This window comes from Cryptomeria japonica, chromosome 7 (assembly GCF_030272615.1).
Source record: "Cryptomeria japonica chromosome 7, Sugi_1.0, whole genome shotgun sequence".
NCBI classification, from domain to species: domain Eukaryota; kingdom Viridiplantae; phylum Streptophyta; class Pinopsida; order Cupressales; family Cupressaceae; genus Cryptomeria; species Cryptomeria japonica.
This window is the reverse complement of record NC_081411.1, coordinates 377,207,663-377,224,081: the sequence shown is the minus strand read 5'-3', so window position 1 is coordinate 377,224,081 and position 16,419 is coordinate 377,207,663. Positions and strand designations below refer to the sequence as shown.

The 16,419-nt window shown below is 38.0% G+C and overlaps 1 protein-coding gene across 1 annotated transcript in view; it reads right to left on the bottom strand.

Moving 5' to 3' along the window:
* LOC131030103 (uncharacterized) overlaps positions 1 to 14,896 on the bottom strand; it is a 38,240-nt gene extending 23,344 nt beyond the window's left edge. Inside the window, exons 1-2 of the mRNA XM_057960790.2 lie at positions 14,570 to 14,896; positions 10,419 to 10,579 (exon numbers count right to left, since the gene is read on the bottom strand). Of these exons, the coding sequence (XP_057816773.1) occupies positions 10,419 to 10,547 (129 nt within the window). The 5' untranslated portion in view covers positions 10,548 to 10,579; positions 14,570 to 14,896. The remainder of the gene's footprint in view (positions 1 to 10,418; positions 10,580 to 14,569) is intronic.
* Between the last annotated feature and the right edge of the window lie 1,523 nt (positions 14,897 to 16,419).

The following is a 16,419-nucleotide window of genomic DNA, read 5'->3' as shown; positions in this document are numbered from 1 at the left end:
ATCTGATTCAAGAAGACGATCAAGCACTTAACACTTTATTTTTGGGGGTTGGTGCCTCCTTTTCAAAAAGATTGGTGTCTCTTGCTGAGTTGGTGCTCAGTTGTGGTGACTGGTGTCTTCAGTGGGTTGGTGCCTATGAATCATCTAAAGGGGATTGGTTCTCCTGTAAGTTGGTGCATACAAAGATAGTAAGAAGTTTCTAATACAAAAGCAATATTCTGCAGTGTTTTTCTGTCACAAGGGTTTCCACATAAATCGTGTGTTCTTCTTGTGTTCCTACTTGCTAGATCTTGCATTTGTGGTTGATAAAGTTCTGAAGTATTGCCATTGTGATTAATTATTTTTAAAGTTAAAAGTTTCTCATTATACTGATCCAACCCATGTAAGAACTTCAAAAGGCCCTCAACTGAGACAACTATCGTTTTGCTGAACCTGTTGCGTTTCAAGTGTGTTCTTTGCAAATAATGACAGCAAATAGAATTTTGACAATCTTAAGCACAAAAAGAAACTAATGGTATTTGCTGGAAATCAATTTATATTCAACAACACTGATCAAACCCTCATTACATCCGTTCATCATTTATTAATACAAAAATAGAAAATAACAACAAGCTAGAGAAGAACTGATAAATACCAGTATATTCTGTTAAAACCCTTATTTTCCTATTGCTGGTCATACACAGATTTTATGACAGCAAGCTGCAATTTATTTTAAACTGACCCGAAATACTCGCATGTTAGCTTGATGGAAAGACATTGGCAAGGCGTCCCTTCTGGCATTTGTTTTGGAATTTTTGGACTCCACCCCAGCAAAATCGTACCCTTTCAAGGAAGAAAGGTACGGCAGATCAGCAAGCTGTACATGCACAAAACCCCCATCTGTCACACACTTATTCCTGCCTCTGTTCTGACTCTGCGGCTGCAATCAATCTTTTGCATAAAAATTAAAAAACCCCTTTCCAATCTGCCCAATCTTGGTTTCTGGATAAAACCAACTGAAAGCAAAATCAGCTGATATTTCACAACCTCTGATGTTGTTGCACAAGAATCCCACGTTTTCCTGCACCGATACCCCTGATCACTGCAGAAGAATCTTCTGCTGAAACCCTTGGCCAAAACTCCTCTCAGAGCTCCAAATCAAATTATCCAAACTCAGCATCCTGAAAGAAGACCTAAAATCTTCTTTAATCATCTCCATTTAGGGTTGGCGCGATTCCCAAGAAAGGTGCGATTTGGCCTTTAATGATGTTTTAACTTTTATTATTTAAGTTTGACTATTGAAGTGTCAAAAAAATAAATCATTTTCCCTTTAATATAAAACTGGCCCCATCTGATGAGAAATAGACCCTCACTTAAGTTGTAACTTAAAGTGACTTTTAAAACATTAAAACATTAAAGTTCGCCATTTAATATTTAATTAAAATAATTAAATATTAATATCTCTCTAAGTATTCATCAGAAATGCTTGCCATCTAAACTGGAGACTGCCAAACCATAATCTGTCCTTGCCCAACCTACTGGCTATAAATAGCAGGACTGCTAAAAATAGAAAGTATCTCAAACAGAGTCCTGGAGACCTCAAACGAAAACCAGACCTGGAGTGCTCGCTCTATAGATGGTGAATCAAACTCTAGAGAACCCTCTACCCAACCTCATCAGCCTACGAGGGTCAATGATAGGCTAATCTACTCAGCTGACAGATGTCAACTAGAAGGGGACATCATAGTCCGCCCTTCCTGAAATTGCTTGTCCTCAAGCAATCTCAACTCCGGATGTTGTAAAATCTCCTCGCTCTCCCAAGTAGCATCCTCTACCGGCAAATCCTTCCATTTCACCAGATATTCTGTGATAGTTCGTCTCCTGAAATTCCTCTCCCTGAACTCAATGATAGCCTCAGGTACGAGTATCAACTTCCCCTCATCATCCGGGGGTGGTAAGACCGTGGAAGGAACAATACGGTGTCCCAACGCCTTTTTGAGACGTGACAAATGAAACACATTGTGCACTCTGCTATTTGCCGGTAAATCCAACTCATAAGCCACCTCACCTATACGCCTGGTTACTCTGAAAGGGCCATAATACCGAGGCTTGAACTTCTCTGCTCCACTCCTCCTGAGAGTAGACTATCGATAAGGCTGCAACATCAAATACACCATGTCTCCTACCTCAAATGACCTCTCTGTCCTCTTCTGATCAGCATATTGTTTTTGCTGATTTTGTGCCTTGGCTATATTTTCCTTAAGAGTCTTCACGATGTCCTGACTCTCCTATATCATGTCTCCCGCCCTAGGCACCCTACTGTCACTCAGCAATAAGTCAATGAAACAGGGAGGTTCATACTCGTACAGTGTTGTAAATCGAGTCATCTAAATGGACATGTGGTGAGCGGTATTGTAACAGTACTCACAGAGGTAAATCCACTTCACCCACGCCTTTTGCTGCCCTGAAATATAATTCCTGAGGTATCCCTCCACCCATTTGTTAACTATCTCAGTCTGGCCATCAGTCTAAGGGTGATAACTGGTGCTCGGTGTAACATCGGTCCCACAAAGTCTGAAAAGCTCTTGCCAAAAGTGGCTCAAGAACCGCGTGTCCCTATCACTGACAATAGTCCGAGGCAACCCATGTAATCTGAATACCTCTCTGAAGAATAACTCTGCTACCTGAATAGCTGAATAAGTGGTGGTCATCGAATAGAAGTGAGCATACTTCGTCAAACGATCCACAACCACAAATATGCAATCACGTCCCTGCGCTCTTGGTAACCCTGTGATGAAATCCATAGACAAACATTCCCACTTCCTGTTAGGAATTGGAAGTGGCTGAAGTAAACCAGCAGGGTATGTATGCTCCTGTTTATTCTGCTGACAAACAGGGCACTCTCTAACATACTGTAGAACATCCGCCTTGAGCCCTTTTCACGTGAAGCGCTCACGAACCTGTCTGTAGGTTTTAAAAAACTCAGGATGTCTTGCTATCGGTTCATCATGACAAAACCACAGTACCCTACTCCTCAACTCCGATCCTGAAATCAAGTACACTCTCCCCTTGTAAATGATCAATTCATTTACAACTGTATACCTGCTGTCCACTACTAACCCCTCTATCACACCTGCAGCCCAGCTATCTTTGGTGTACTCTGCCACTATAATATGTCGCCAATCCTCTGCTATCGAGACCATGGAATTTAGGTGCGGACGACGTGACAAGGCATCTGCAACTACATTTTGTGTGCCTTTGATATAGGAAATATCAAAGTTGTAAGCCTAAAGTTTGCTGACCCACTTTTGTTGCTTGTCATTTAAGTCACGCTGCCCAAGGAAATGTCTCAAACTATTGTGGTCAGTCTTAATGCAGAACTTGTTGCCCACTAAGTATTGTCTAAACTTGGCCAGTGCATGCATTATGGCCAACATTTCCTTATCATAAATGTTGTAAATTCTCTCAGGTCCACGGAGTTTCCTACTCTCATAAGCAATAGGGTGCTTGTCCTGCATAAGCATCGCCCCAATGCCCTCACCAGAGGCATCACATTGTAACTCAAATGACTTCGAGAAGTCAGGGGTAGCAACTACTGGACATGAAGTCATGAGCTCCTTGAACCTCTCAAAACACTCCTAGGCCTCGGGAGTCCATAAGAAGGCACCCTTTTTCATCAAGTTTGTCAAAGGTGCCACATGTTGTGAATAACCGTTAACAAAACGGTGGTAGAAACCACATAGGCCCAAGAACCCACGCAACTGAGTGAGGTTCACTGGAGTAGGCCAATCTACAATAGCGTAGATCTTCTCGAGATCCATCCGCACTCCCTCTGCACTGATAATATGGCCCAAGTACAATAACTCAGTCATTCCAAGGTCACATTTGGATTCCTTGGCATACAAGGACTCCCTGCTCAGAATGCTCAAAACTATATCTAAGTGACTGAGGTGCTCCTCCCAAGTACGACTGTAAACCAGTATATCATCAAAGAACACCAATACTGATTTCCTCAACTGATGTCTAAAGACTTTGTTCATTGTGGACTGGAAAGTAGCAGGAGCATTGGTTAGCCCATATGGCATAACCACAAACTCAAAATGTCCATAATGACAACGAAAAGCAGTCTTCTCAATATCCTGCTCACGAACACTAATCTGGTGATAGCCTAATCTCAAATCAATCTTTGAAAAATAACAGGCCCCATGTAATTCATCTATGAGCTCATCAATACGCGGAATGGGATATCTGTTTTTGATCGTCCGCTTATTAAGGACCCTGTAATCAATACACATCCGCAATGTGCCATCCTTCTTCTTCACCAAAACAATTGAAGAGGCAAAGGGGGACTTACTAGGCCGAATATGTCCCATGGCCAGAAACTCCTGTATGGTTTTCTCTATTTCATCTTTTAGGCGCTTCAGATGTCTATATGGAGTAATCATCACTGGCTTCGCTCCCTCCTCTAGCTCAATGATGTGCTCAAAACCCCTATCTGGTGGCCTCCCTGATGGTATGTCACTGAAAACCTTACTATGTTTGGTTCTCAGTATTTGAATGTCAAGATGATATTCAACTTTTTGAGCATCCTGTTGTATGGGCATGATCATACACTCTGCTGCCCGCTCAGTCTGATCATGGCGTACAAGCCTCTCCATCCGCCTGAGTGTAATCATTCTGAAATTGCTGTCCTTAATCGCTTTCAGCACGTGTTTTATCATCGATGGTGAAAGACATCTCCATCTCCTACAAATCAAGTGTAAACTTGCCTAGTTCATGCAACCACTTCATACCAAGGACCAAATCTATGTCTCCCATCTGAACCACATAGAAATCAGTCTTGAATTCATAATTGTTTACACGTAATGGGAGTTGTGTAATCATCCTATTACACTTTAAAGTGTAACCATCTGCCACCCTCACACAAATGCCCTCAAACTCCTCTGTTTGGATTCCTCTCTTCTTCACCAACCTGGCATCAATAAAGTTATGTGTGGCTCCGGTATCCAGCAGTGTAATAACTTTCTGACCAGCAAGTACTCCTCTCATTCTAAATGACCCTTCCTGCTAAATACTCGTGAGAAGTGCCTCCTTAAGGTGCTCATCACCTTCTGCATCCATTTTGTCAAGTCTCGGAGGACCCTGTGTGTCATCTTCAGCCTCTAAATTCTCATTACCAACAGGCTGACCTTCATGATCAGATTCAGAATCTTCATAATATGCCCACATTACTCTGTTTGCCCTGCCCTTAGGCCTCAAAGGACAGTCATGGTTGGCATCATATGGACCTTTGCAATAAAAACAGAGTTTCTTTTGCCTTAAATCGTTAAGTGTCTCCCGATCTAAGGGAGGGGCTGCTGGCTTTGGCTTGTAACCATTTCTAAAGTCTGATTTTTCTTTCCCTTTGCTGAAATTCCTATTATCTTTGAAAGATGTTGACCCTTTTGTCCCAAATTTATTTTGAGTGGCTGTCACATCAATACTCCGTGCCTTTTTAATGGCGAGTAGAAGTGTTGGGGGATCAAATGCCTTTACCCAACCTCTCAAAGGCTCCATGAGTCCCTCTATAAACAAAACTACTAATCGCTGATTTGACATGTTATTTACCATGCATGACAGCTTCAAAAACTCTGAAACATACAACTCCAAGTTCCTTGTTTGTTTCAACTGTGCTAACTCCCGGAAGTATGACTCAGGGTCTTTCTTATCAAACCTCTCTACTAACAAATCAGCGAACTCCTGGTAGGTGGTAATCTCATCATGTTGGAGAGTGATGAGTCCATTATGCCACCACTCATGTGCAGTACCGTCCAAGTGTAAGGTTGCAAACTTAATTGCATCCCTTTCAATCATGGGTCTCAGTGTGAAGTATGTATCAAGTTTATGGATCCAAGATCTAGCTGTAACTGCACCGCTACCATCATAATAGGGTAGAGTGAGCTTGCTTGTGGCAAACTCAAGATCTCTATGTTGGAAACAAGGCCTCCTCTCTTGCCTGTTTCTCTCTACCTCCCGTTTTTGCCTCATGAACTAATCAAAATTCAGATTTTACCTCACATCAGGTGGAAGAAGACTCCACTCATCATGTACTGTCATAACATTATCAACAAAGACAGGTTCTGCCTCAACTCTGGCAACATCCTCAGGTTCTTCTACCAAGAAATTAGGCCTTGAAGGCCTGTCAATTGTGCGTGTAGCTACCCTGTGAGGTCTAGGAATATTGGCTACACTCCTATTGTCCTCTGGTTCTTGATTGTTTCGGTTTGGAGGATTCATGCGCTCCATCATGTTGGTGAGTGCCTGGAAAGCCTAAGCAACCTGCTGCTGCCCAGTGGCCATATTCCTAAAGAATTCTCTTGTCTCCTCATCCTCAGCTCTGTGACCTCTAGTTGGGCTGCCTGTATGCCTTTCACCCATGGTATCTGATTGCCTGTTAAGACTCTGTTCTCCTTCACGAAAGGCTCTGCTGCATGTGTAATACTTGTGTGAACCCGTTTCCTGCAACTGCATGTAATTGCTAAACCCTTAGGATGGCAGGATTTAGCTCTCCTCAACTGAGACAACTATTGTTTTGTTGAACCTGTTGCGTTTCAAGTGTGTTCTTTGCAAATAATGACAGCAACTAGAATTTTGACAATCTTAAGAACAAAAAGCAACTAATGGTATTTGTTGGAAATCAATTTATATTCAACAACACTGATCAAACCCTCATTACATCCGTTCATCATTTATTAATACTCAAATAGAAAATAACAACAAGCTAGAGAAGAACTGATAAATACCAGTATATTCTGTTAAAACCCTTATTTTCCTATTGCTGGTCATACACAGATTTTATGACAGCAAGCTGCAATTTATTTTAAACTGACCCGAAATACTCGCATGTTAGCCTGATGGAAAGACATTGGCAAGGCGTCCCTTCTGGCATTTGTTTTGGAATTTTTGGACTCCACCCCAGCAAAATCGTACCCTTTCAAGGAAGAAAGGTATGGCAGATCAGCAAGCTGTACATGCACAAAACCCCCATCTGTCACACACTTATTCCTGCCTCTGTTCTGACTCTGCGGCTGCAATCAATCTTTTGCATAAAAATTAATAAACCCCTTTCCAATCTGCCCAATCTTGGTTTCTGGATAAAACCAACTGAAAGCAAAATCAGCTGATATTTCACAACCTCTGATGTTGCTGCACAAGAATCCCACGTTTTCCTGCACCGATACCCCTGATCACTGCAGAAGAATCTTCTGCTGAAACCCTTGGCCAAAACTCCTCTCAGAGCTCCAAATCAAATTATCCAAACTCAACATCCTGAAAGAAGACCTAAAATCTTCTTTAATCATCTCCATTTAGGGTTGGCGCGATTCCCAAGAAAGGTGCGATTTGGCCTTTAATAATGTTTTAACTTTTATTATTTAAGTTTGACTATTGAAGTGTCAAAAAAATAAATCATTTTCCCTTTAATATAAAACTGGCCCCATCTGATGAGAAATAGACCCTCACTTAAGTTATAACTTAAAGTGACTTTTAAAACATTAAAACATTAAAGTTTGCCATTTAATATTTAATTAAAATAATTAAATATTAATATCTCTCTAAGTATTCATCAAAAATCCTTGCCGTCTGAACTGGAGACTGCCAAACCATAATTTGTCCTTGCCCAACCTACTAGCTATAAATAGCAGGACTGCTAAAAATAGAAAGTATCTCAAACGGAGTCCTAGAGACCTCAAACGAAAACCAGACCTGGAGTGCTCGCTCTGTAGATGGTGAATCAAACTCTGGAGGACCCTCTACCCAACCTCATCAGCCTACGAGGGTCAGTGATAGGCTAATCTACTCAGTTGACAGATGTCAACTAGAAGAGGACATCACAACCCACCAACCCCCTTCCCCCCTTCTTAGTATAATCATGTGCTCTTCATAATGACCCTCCTCCCTCTCAACCTCCTTTTCTAGGAAAAAAAAGAAGAAACGCTTTGCCCTTGCTTTGTTTGGGGGCATTTTTTCTCATTGGGCCAATCAAGAGAAGAAGACCTTTCCTACTAGAAAGTCAAGCCCTTCATCAACAAAGGGAAAACCTCAACCAATGAGAACAAAGTGCCTTTAGACACTCTCCCAACAAGGATGGAGAAGGAAAAGCTTGACCAAATAGAGAGAGGAAACCTCAAGGTGTGCCTTCAAGCACTAACCCAACAAAGGTGACTGATGACTTAAGGGGTGAGCAACAGAAATCAACTTGAAGCTATTTTAGGATGCCAAAATTGAGGGCATTTAGGGTGAGTTATAGATAAGGGCCTTTAGGCACTCTAATGTAAAGGGGTAAGGACATGTTCAATAGAAAGAGGAACATGTCTGATGCAAGGAGAACAAGAAACTTGTCCAACACTAGCACAATGAGTGAGCAATTGTGAATTGCTCAATTTTATAGTTGGCTTGCCAAAATCAAGACAGTGAGTGATGGCAAAACATTCATCCAACAAAAGGATGATAAGGGATGAATGATTGTGAATCACTCAATTTTATAGTCAGCTTGCCAAATTTGAGGGCCCTCATGTAACATAGGAGGTTGAAGGGCTCAATCAATAGGGTAAAAGATGAGAAATGGAGAACCAGTCAATTTTGTCTTGCCAAAATTGAGGATCTTTAGGTACTCAAATGACAAGAAGGCCTTTAGGGCTGCACTCAATTGATAGATCAATGAGTGAGAAATAGAAAAACGCTTGATTTTTTACTTGTCAAAATCAAGGACTTTGAAGCACTCCCTCAACATGGGAGGGATAGGGACTCATCTAACATTGGTAGTGTATACCGTACAATGTTATGGTAATACATACTATACCAATTCAGTTTTGTTGTTGAAATTGTTAGCTTCAATAGTGTAAGTTATATGGTGGTTACAAATAGTTAAACCAAAGGTTATCTTAACTAACAATCATTGGTCCTTCAAAAAGCATACCAGTCCTCGAGGTAAGGGCGCTGATTCACATGAAAAGTCCTCCCTATATCACTTTCATTGTATTGAACACTACCTTTAGAATAATGAATTGACTTCTATATTCACATGCAATTGTTCTCTATCTAAATAATGATTCTTATCACTTACTGTGTGTAATTTCAGTAGCTTTCATCTGGCATCATTGTCAGGGATTCAAACTCAGCTGTATGACCAGTCATCAAGAAACTAATTTACTCCTTAATAGTTTATCTATTGGGACTGGCTCATCACGGTTGAATAGAGCCAATGTACCTCTAAAGATGTCTTCTTCCTTAGCCCTTCTTTGATACTTGCATCTATTTTTGTTCATAGGTTGTGGCAGATGGCTCTCTGATTTTTCTTTTGTGGGAGGATAATGGAAACTGTACCATGTTATGTTAATACATGCTACACCAACTTAATTGTGTTGTTATAACGATAACTTCAGTAGTGCAAGTTATGTGGTGGTTGCAGACAACTAGACCAACAATGAGTCTTAACCAACAACTGTCGATCCTTCAAAAAACACATCTGCTGTTGGGGTAAGCCATAAGGCCACCAATTTTTATGACATGTCCTCCCCATACTGCTTACATTGGATTGAACACAACCTTTGAAATAAATAATCAATTTCTATACTCAAGTATTTTCTCTATGTGAATTATGATTCCCATCATTTACTTGTACTACAACTTGTGATTTTGGTAGTTTAGTTTCAGTAGTTAGCAAGGAGATTGAGGACTGACTAATGGCAAACAGCTTAGTTTTGGCTTGCCAAGGTCAAGGGTGTTTAGGCACTCCCTTGACATAAGAGGAGCAAGGATGGGCAGCTCATCCACATTAGGAGGACAAAGGGTGAGCAATCTGGCAAATTGCATGTATATGCATATGGATACAAGTATCCAATATAAGTATGGCATCTGCTATGAATATGGTCAAGATACTATATGTATGTGTGCATGCATGCATCTACAATTATACTTATGTATGTGCATATAAGTCTCTTTCTTTGTTTAAGTGTGCACACAAAAACCACCAAACATGGGAAATCTACAACAGAAATTTCCCAGCAACAGACAATTTAAAGATAAGCATTGTTTGTGAGAAGATAACATTTTTACTATTCACATTGATTCATTTTCTTTCTCATTGCAATTATTTTGAGCAAATTTATTTTGTTTATTTTGAATTTTCATGGGATACTGCTTAGATTTCATATTTGATAGGTCAACCAGTCATATCTATATCCTTATCTATTATGGGACTACAATATCTAGGAAGGAAATAAAGAGAACTCAATATCATAAAGATTTTCCAATTTGTCTATGTAAATATCTTATCATAGATTACACCTATTTCTGAATGAACTAAATGGCTAATTGACATATGAAAGGCATTTTAGCTTATCAATATTTGAGAAAGACATTTCAACACATATAGGAGTAAAGGGAGAATCATAACTTACATTTTTCATTAATTTCTGCATAGTGTCAGAGTTGTTGGCAACTGCATACATGAGGAAAATTGGAACTGTAACATAGACCCCAAACTTCACTACCTCAAGGATCCCCTTGGAAGTCCCCAAAGAAGACATACTGGTTAGAACTGCAATCTTCCACAAATTATCTGCAAGACAAAAGAAAACATAAAAAGGCGTCATCAAAATAGTTCAGATTCATCATTTAATTTGTAGCATGACTTATGTTAACAGTTAAATATATTTTGTAGCATGAAATTTGTCATGCCATGTGGGTACTTTGTAGTCTTGCGATACTCACAATGCTTGACTTTTCTTGAGACTTCTTGTTGGATTTGTACTTCTATAGCAGTAAAGATGTTTGGTATTGTCGGCATGGTCCGGGTTGTTGCATTGAGACTACCTCCTAGACTCTCAAGTCTAACATTCTTGGAGTCTTTAAACTTCTTTCCAATGTTTTGTTTGCCACAAGCTTTGACAAAAGAAAATTCCTCAATAGAGCCTCAAATCATTGCATTAGTTCCAGGTTTTAGTGATGACATCTCAAAATGCCAACTTGGAGTCTCAATAGAGCATGAATATAATCAATTAACTTGAACAAACTAATCCCAACATCCATACAATTGTTTCCACTTAATGTACCAGTCATCATAGTGTTTAATAGAGTATAACACAGAACAATTTGCTTTCACAAACTAGTTCCACATTCTAAACAGTTCACAACAATCCTCATGCCTTATCCAAAACACGGCCATTGAGGAAATTTTGAATGTTGCAACTGTCATTTTCTCTGCATAATTGAGTTTGGGGGGAGCATACTTCAAGACAAACAAATTTAGACATTCAAGGCATCAACATCAATCTTGCCTCCACTCATTAGAATGACAAGGTTAACTTGAGTTTAAAAAGGATTGTGCCAACAAACCATAACACTATGAAAGTATGATGCCTCTGGGCTAGTAACATTCTAATTTTATGGTCGTAAAAGGAAAATAGAATTCTATTTACCAAAGTTTTAAATGGGAAAAACCCAGAAAACATTAAAAAAGATGAAACATTCATCAGAAAAGTTGGGAATAAGAGTTATTCAATACTTTGCAAGTTAACTTCAAGGTTTTTTGTAACTCCTGAGATTCCTTTTTTTTTAAACTAGCCAGATTTTCCCAGGTTTTTGTGGGTTTGACTATTGCAGCTTGGTGGTTTGAATTACTCACAAGTTTTACACCATTTTTTCCTCTGAATATAAGGAGGCAACTCCTTACAAGATCTGAAAAATGCTCGTGGTACGTTTTATTGTCTCTATATCTTCAGGCATTGTGCGGATCGGCAAAATGGTGTGGGATGTCATCTAAGACTGTGGAGAGCTTGTATGCAAGTAGATGGATTATAAGTATGAATTATGAGCCTCACATAATCTCGTCTTGTTACATGCAATGCTCTATATTACCATTAATTTTGGTAGATCATAGTGAATAAGAATGTTCTTATGTTATAAAGGCACAAGGAAGAGTAAATACTAAATAGTACACACTTGCAAATTACCAAATCGAAGTGAACATTAGAGTGAAGTAACTGAAAAATGATAAAAAATATTTAAAAAATTGTCTTTCATAAAAGAAATAGGTCTGAACACCTATTTTCTGAGAAGAGACGCTAAATGTTCAATGTAGAAGAGAATGAAACTGGAAATAGAGGAAACATGACTAACAGGAATACATCAAATGCAAGGTATACATGGAAAATAAGGAAAAGGTAATGATTGGTAAGTTAAAGAGGTTCAACTTCCATGTATTAGAAACGGATTTGTAATTAAAGGTGGTGTGCTGCAAGGGCACAATTTAGAAATTGGCATAATTGGCATGAAAAGGCTATTGCATTGAAATACTAAGACTCTACAAAGTGCATGGCACAAGTTGTGGAAATTAGATTCACATTAGCAATGATGTGAAATTCAGGAGAACTAATGTCATTGTGAACACAAATTTTGGTAACTAATATTTGTACAGGTGTTGCACAAAAAGATGAAACTAGCACATAAGTCATATTTGGCACATAAGTGGTTATTAGTTCAAGAGGTGGAACAAGTGTTAGTAAACTATGTAAATTTTACCATTAATTAAGAACTTGGGACAGTTGGCTAAATTGGGATCATATAGGACTGACTGTCCTTGCCATCATAGGACTCCAATGTATACACTATTTCAAGACCTAAGGCCTATTTGAGATTATTTTTTCCTTTTACTTCCTGTATCCTTTTGCAGAAGGAATGTAAGCTTACATGATGACATTTTGATTTTAATATTAACTTTTTCATTTAATACCTACACCCTCTGTTTTTAAATTGAATGGTGCAAAGTATATGCTTTACCAATATAGTGTCTGCAAATGTAAAACCAAGCACATAAACTATTCAAACATTACTCATCTTCAGAACTATAGCAGCAATTCATTTTAAAAACTGCAAAAATTGCCTCAACACTTTGCAACTACTTGTTAACTTTTTTTTTATATGTCATCTTTAGCACATTCATTCAGATCTTTAACAGCAATATCAGGTACACATGCTTCCTTCAGAATAAGTGGTAGGCTATAAAGAGCTATCTCGTGCATCTACAAGCTCAACTACTTGCTGAAACTAAACCTCGCAACCTATATCTAGATACTCCAAATGTTTAACAAGGACAACCAACCATGATTTGCACAATGAACCTCTTGACCTTTACTCATATTGGTGTGAAGAGACGTCCTGTTAGCCAACATTCCTCTGTGCGAACCTATACCATTTATATTTGGGGCTATATGATCCCTATATTATAGATAGTTTTTTGACACCACTATGATGGCAAGTATTTCCCAAAGTTGGTCAATATCTGAGTGAAGCTGAATGGATACTTGTAACATAACCAGTAAATAGATGACTCTTCTCCGAAAAGACTCTTCAAGTCTTCAGGGCGACTTGGCCAGAGAGGTGAGTATTATACTCACCTGATAGAAACTTAAGACAACATACCATACAAATTCCAAATCTGGTCCACATCCAAGTGAAGCTGAATGGATACTTGCAACATATAGACGACTCTTCTCCAAAATGACTATTTAGGGCAACTCGATCAAAGAGGTAAGCATTTTCCTCAGCTAATAAAAATTTAAGACATACATAACATACGAATTCCTAAATCTAGTCCACATCGAACTGAAGTTGAATGGATACTTGCAACATAACCAATAGATAGATGGCTCTTATCCAAAAAAGCTCTTCAGCAAAACTCAGTCAGAGAGGTAAAAGTTGCCCTCGGCAGGAAGAAATTTAAGATACTATATCGTAAATCTGTGCCAGCTATACTCCAAATTTTACAGGCATCAAATATCTGACCGGTAAACATGTCGAGTAGAGCGTAAATAGGTAATGTTTAAGGCATGTACAATAAATGAAAAACTAAAGGGACCAAGTTAAGAATGAGACCAATTAAATATTAAAATGCAGTAAAATTGATGACAATTCTAGTGGAAAAATCTGAATTTACCATACAATATACTCTATTAACCTCACTAAACTATTTTTCTCGGTGAATTTTGGTTAAGGTTATGGACCATCTAAATCCAAGTGTGGGCTAAATGATGCCTTTTGCCTTTTTTTGATATTTGTAAACCTTCACAACATTTATCCATAAATCTGTAATTCTACCCTCAGTTATCGCACATTTTTCCATGAAGACTAACTTAAAATTTAAATGCAGTAAAATTGAAGTATAATTTTTTGCTAACTAAAATTAAAATGCAGTAAACTTGAAGTAAATATTTGTACAAAAATAAAAAAGTAGTCCACTATTTACTCTGTTAACCTCACCGAACCATATTTTTTTGCTTGGTTAATACAACCGTCTATAAGATTACATCACATTCTGTGAAACAGTGCGGCATAACATTTCACACATTCTTAACATTTGTAAACCTGAACCCTAATTTAATCTGTAATTCTGCCCTTGGCTCTCTCCGGTGTTTCAGTAAAGACTACACTTATTATGTAAATACGATAAAATCAAAGTAATTTGGGTACAAAAAGTCTGTTAGCGTGCAACCATATAACTAAATTTTGCTTCACAGAGCGATATTCATCATTAAAAAAAAGAAGTTATTACCTTAGCTTTGGTGTCCTGGAAATGGTTTTAACTGTGTAGCCTCCTCAACTAGTCCTCGACTTCTTAGTAACTAGCAACTGCTGTAAGCTTAAATTCAGTTGTGGTGAAAGGAGAATATCGCTTCAGATCAAACCCTCGTTAAATCTGCACTAAAAAATGTGTTTTTTTGGGATACACTTGAAACCAAACCTTGTCTTATGCACACGTCGTCTCGTGGAACAGCCACGTAGTCACAATGTATAGGACGAGCAATCGCATGTTCAGAATTGTTTCTTTGGGAAAATATCATGCCAGCAGTGCCCTGTGTAAGAGGTATCTGGAATTTTATTTTTAAAATATGTTGAAACAAAATATAACTTTCACTCTTTGGGTTGGTGGCTTGCAGGTCTCTTGTTGGGCTGTCATGTTCCAGGTGGACCTCCATCAAAAAAAAATAACTTTCATTATTAATACTTGTAAGTTCTATAATAGAATTATACTAATCGTAATATTTTTAATTTGTAATTAAAAATTATATTTTCATAAATCAAAAGTTGTTTCTGGATTAAATTGTGTGCAAGATTTTTAAATCAATGTTTCCGTGATCCATCATCAAGATATCAAGAAACAGCTTTTGATTTAATTAAGCCGAGAGGCTTCTACAATGGCAGCGAATTTATGCATCAACATATAGAGGTTTTAAAAAAAATTGACGGCCATGTCGATTTAAGCCTTAATAATATTAATTAATATAGTTAGATTTGAATTAAGGCTTAATTAATAATAAGTAGTTACTAATACGGTTACACTAAAAATTGAAAGCACCATTCTTCGAATTGGTAAAAAACTTCAGAGCAATCAATTGGAGGTATGTGACATTGTATGTTTTCATACGATTATTTTGCTTTTCATATTGTTTGCATATTGTATGTTTTTGAATATCAATTAATGAGTCTATTCATTTTATTGATTTGCAGGTACACAATGATTGAAACACTCCCAATAGTCATTTAATCTGCACTATCAATCATACGATTTGCTTTTAGTTTTTTCCATTCTACTAAATTTGCTTCTTCCATTACTCCTATCGGGTAGCTTATAAATTGGGGTTGTTTTTTTTAATGTTCAAAATATTTTAATTTCTTACCAGTTTGTTGTACGTGGTACGTCGACGCTTTCTTTTACGATTTGTTTGTGTCATCAGGTTTACCTTATGAAAATCGGCCGCACAGCCTTAAACAACACACATCTTAGGTTGCAGGTGCCCATAACCTACCTTTCCTGTTTTCTTTGCCATTCTTGTTGGAACAGTTTTATTTGTCATTTCGGTTATCCCCTTGCCACCCAATGTTTGTTTGCACGGAAGAGCAAGTACCTATTTTAGTGAGCCTAGAGCACGAGAAAAATCCAATGTAAATATACACTTTAATTTGTATGAATGTATTATCTATAAAATATAAGTTTGAACTAGGTGAAATATTAAGGAAAATAAACATTTTTAAAAAATAAAAATAAGGTATCCTAATGAATATTTTTAAAAGCTATGAGATTTCCACAATCCATCTTATATTCTTATGTATTTTTTTGAATTATTGAATCTAGAAAAATACATAAGAAAATATTTTTTTATCAACCCAGTGCATTAAAAGACGATAGTTGAGAGTTAAGGCTAATCGCCATCTAAGCTTAATGCCGCATTAAAGCATTCCCTGTGCTAACTGTTTATCTAAGCTTGGTTGTGCTTCTCCATGTGTAATCTAAACTAGATGGTTTGTTCCCTCTACATTACAGAACTATTTGATATCATAACTACTTGAAACCTTAAATCAAGAAAAACAAACAAAGCCAGGTCAATTTATTACGAAACCGGC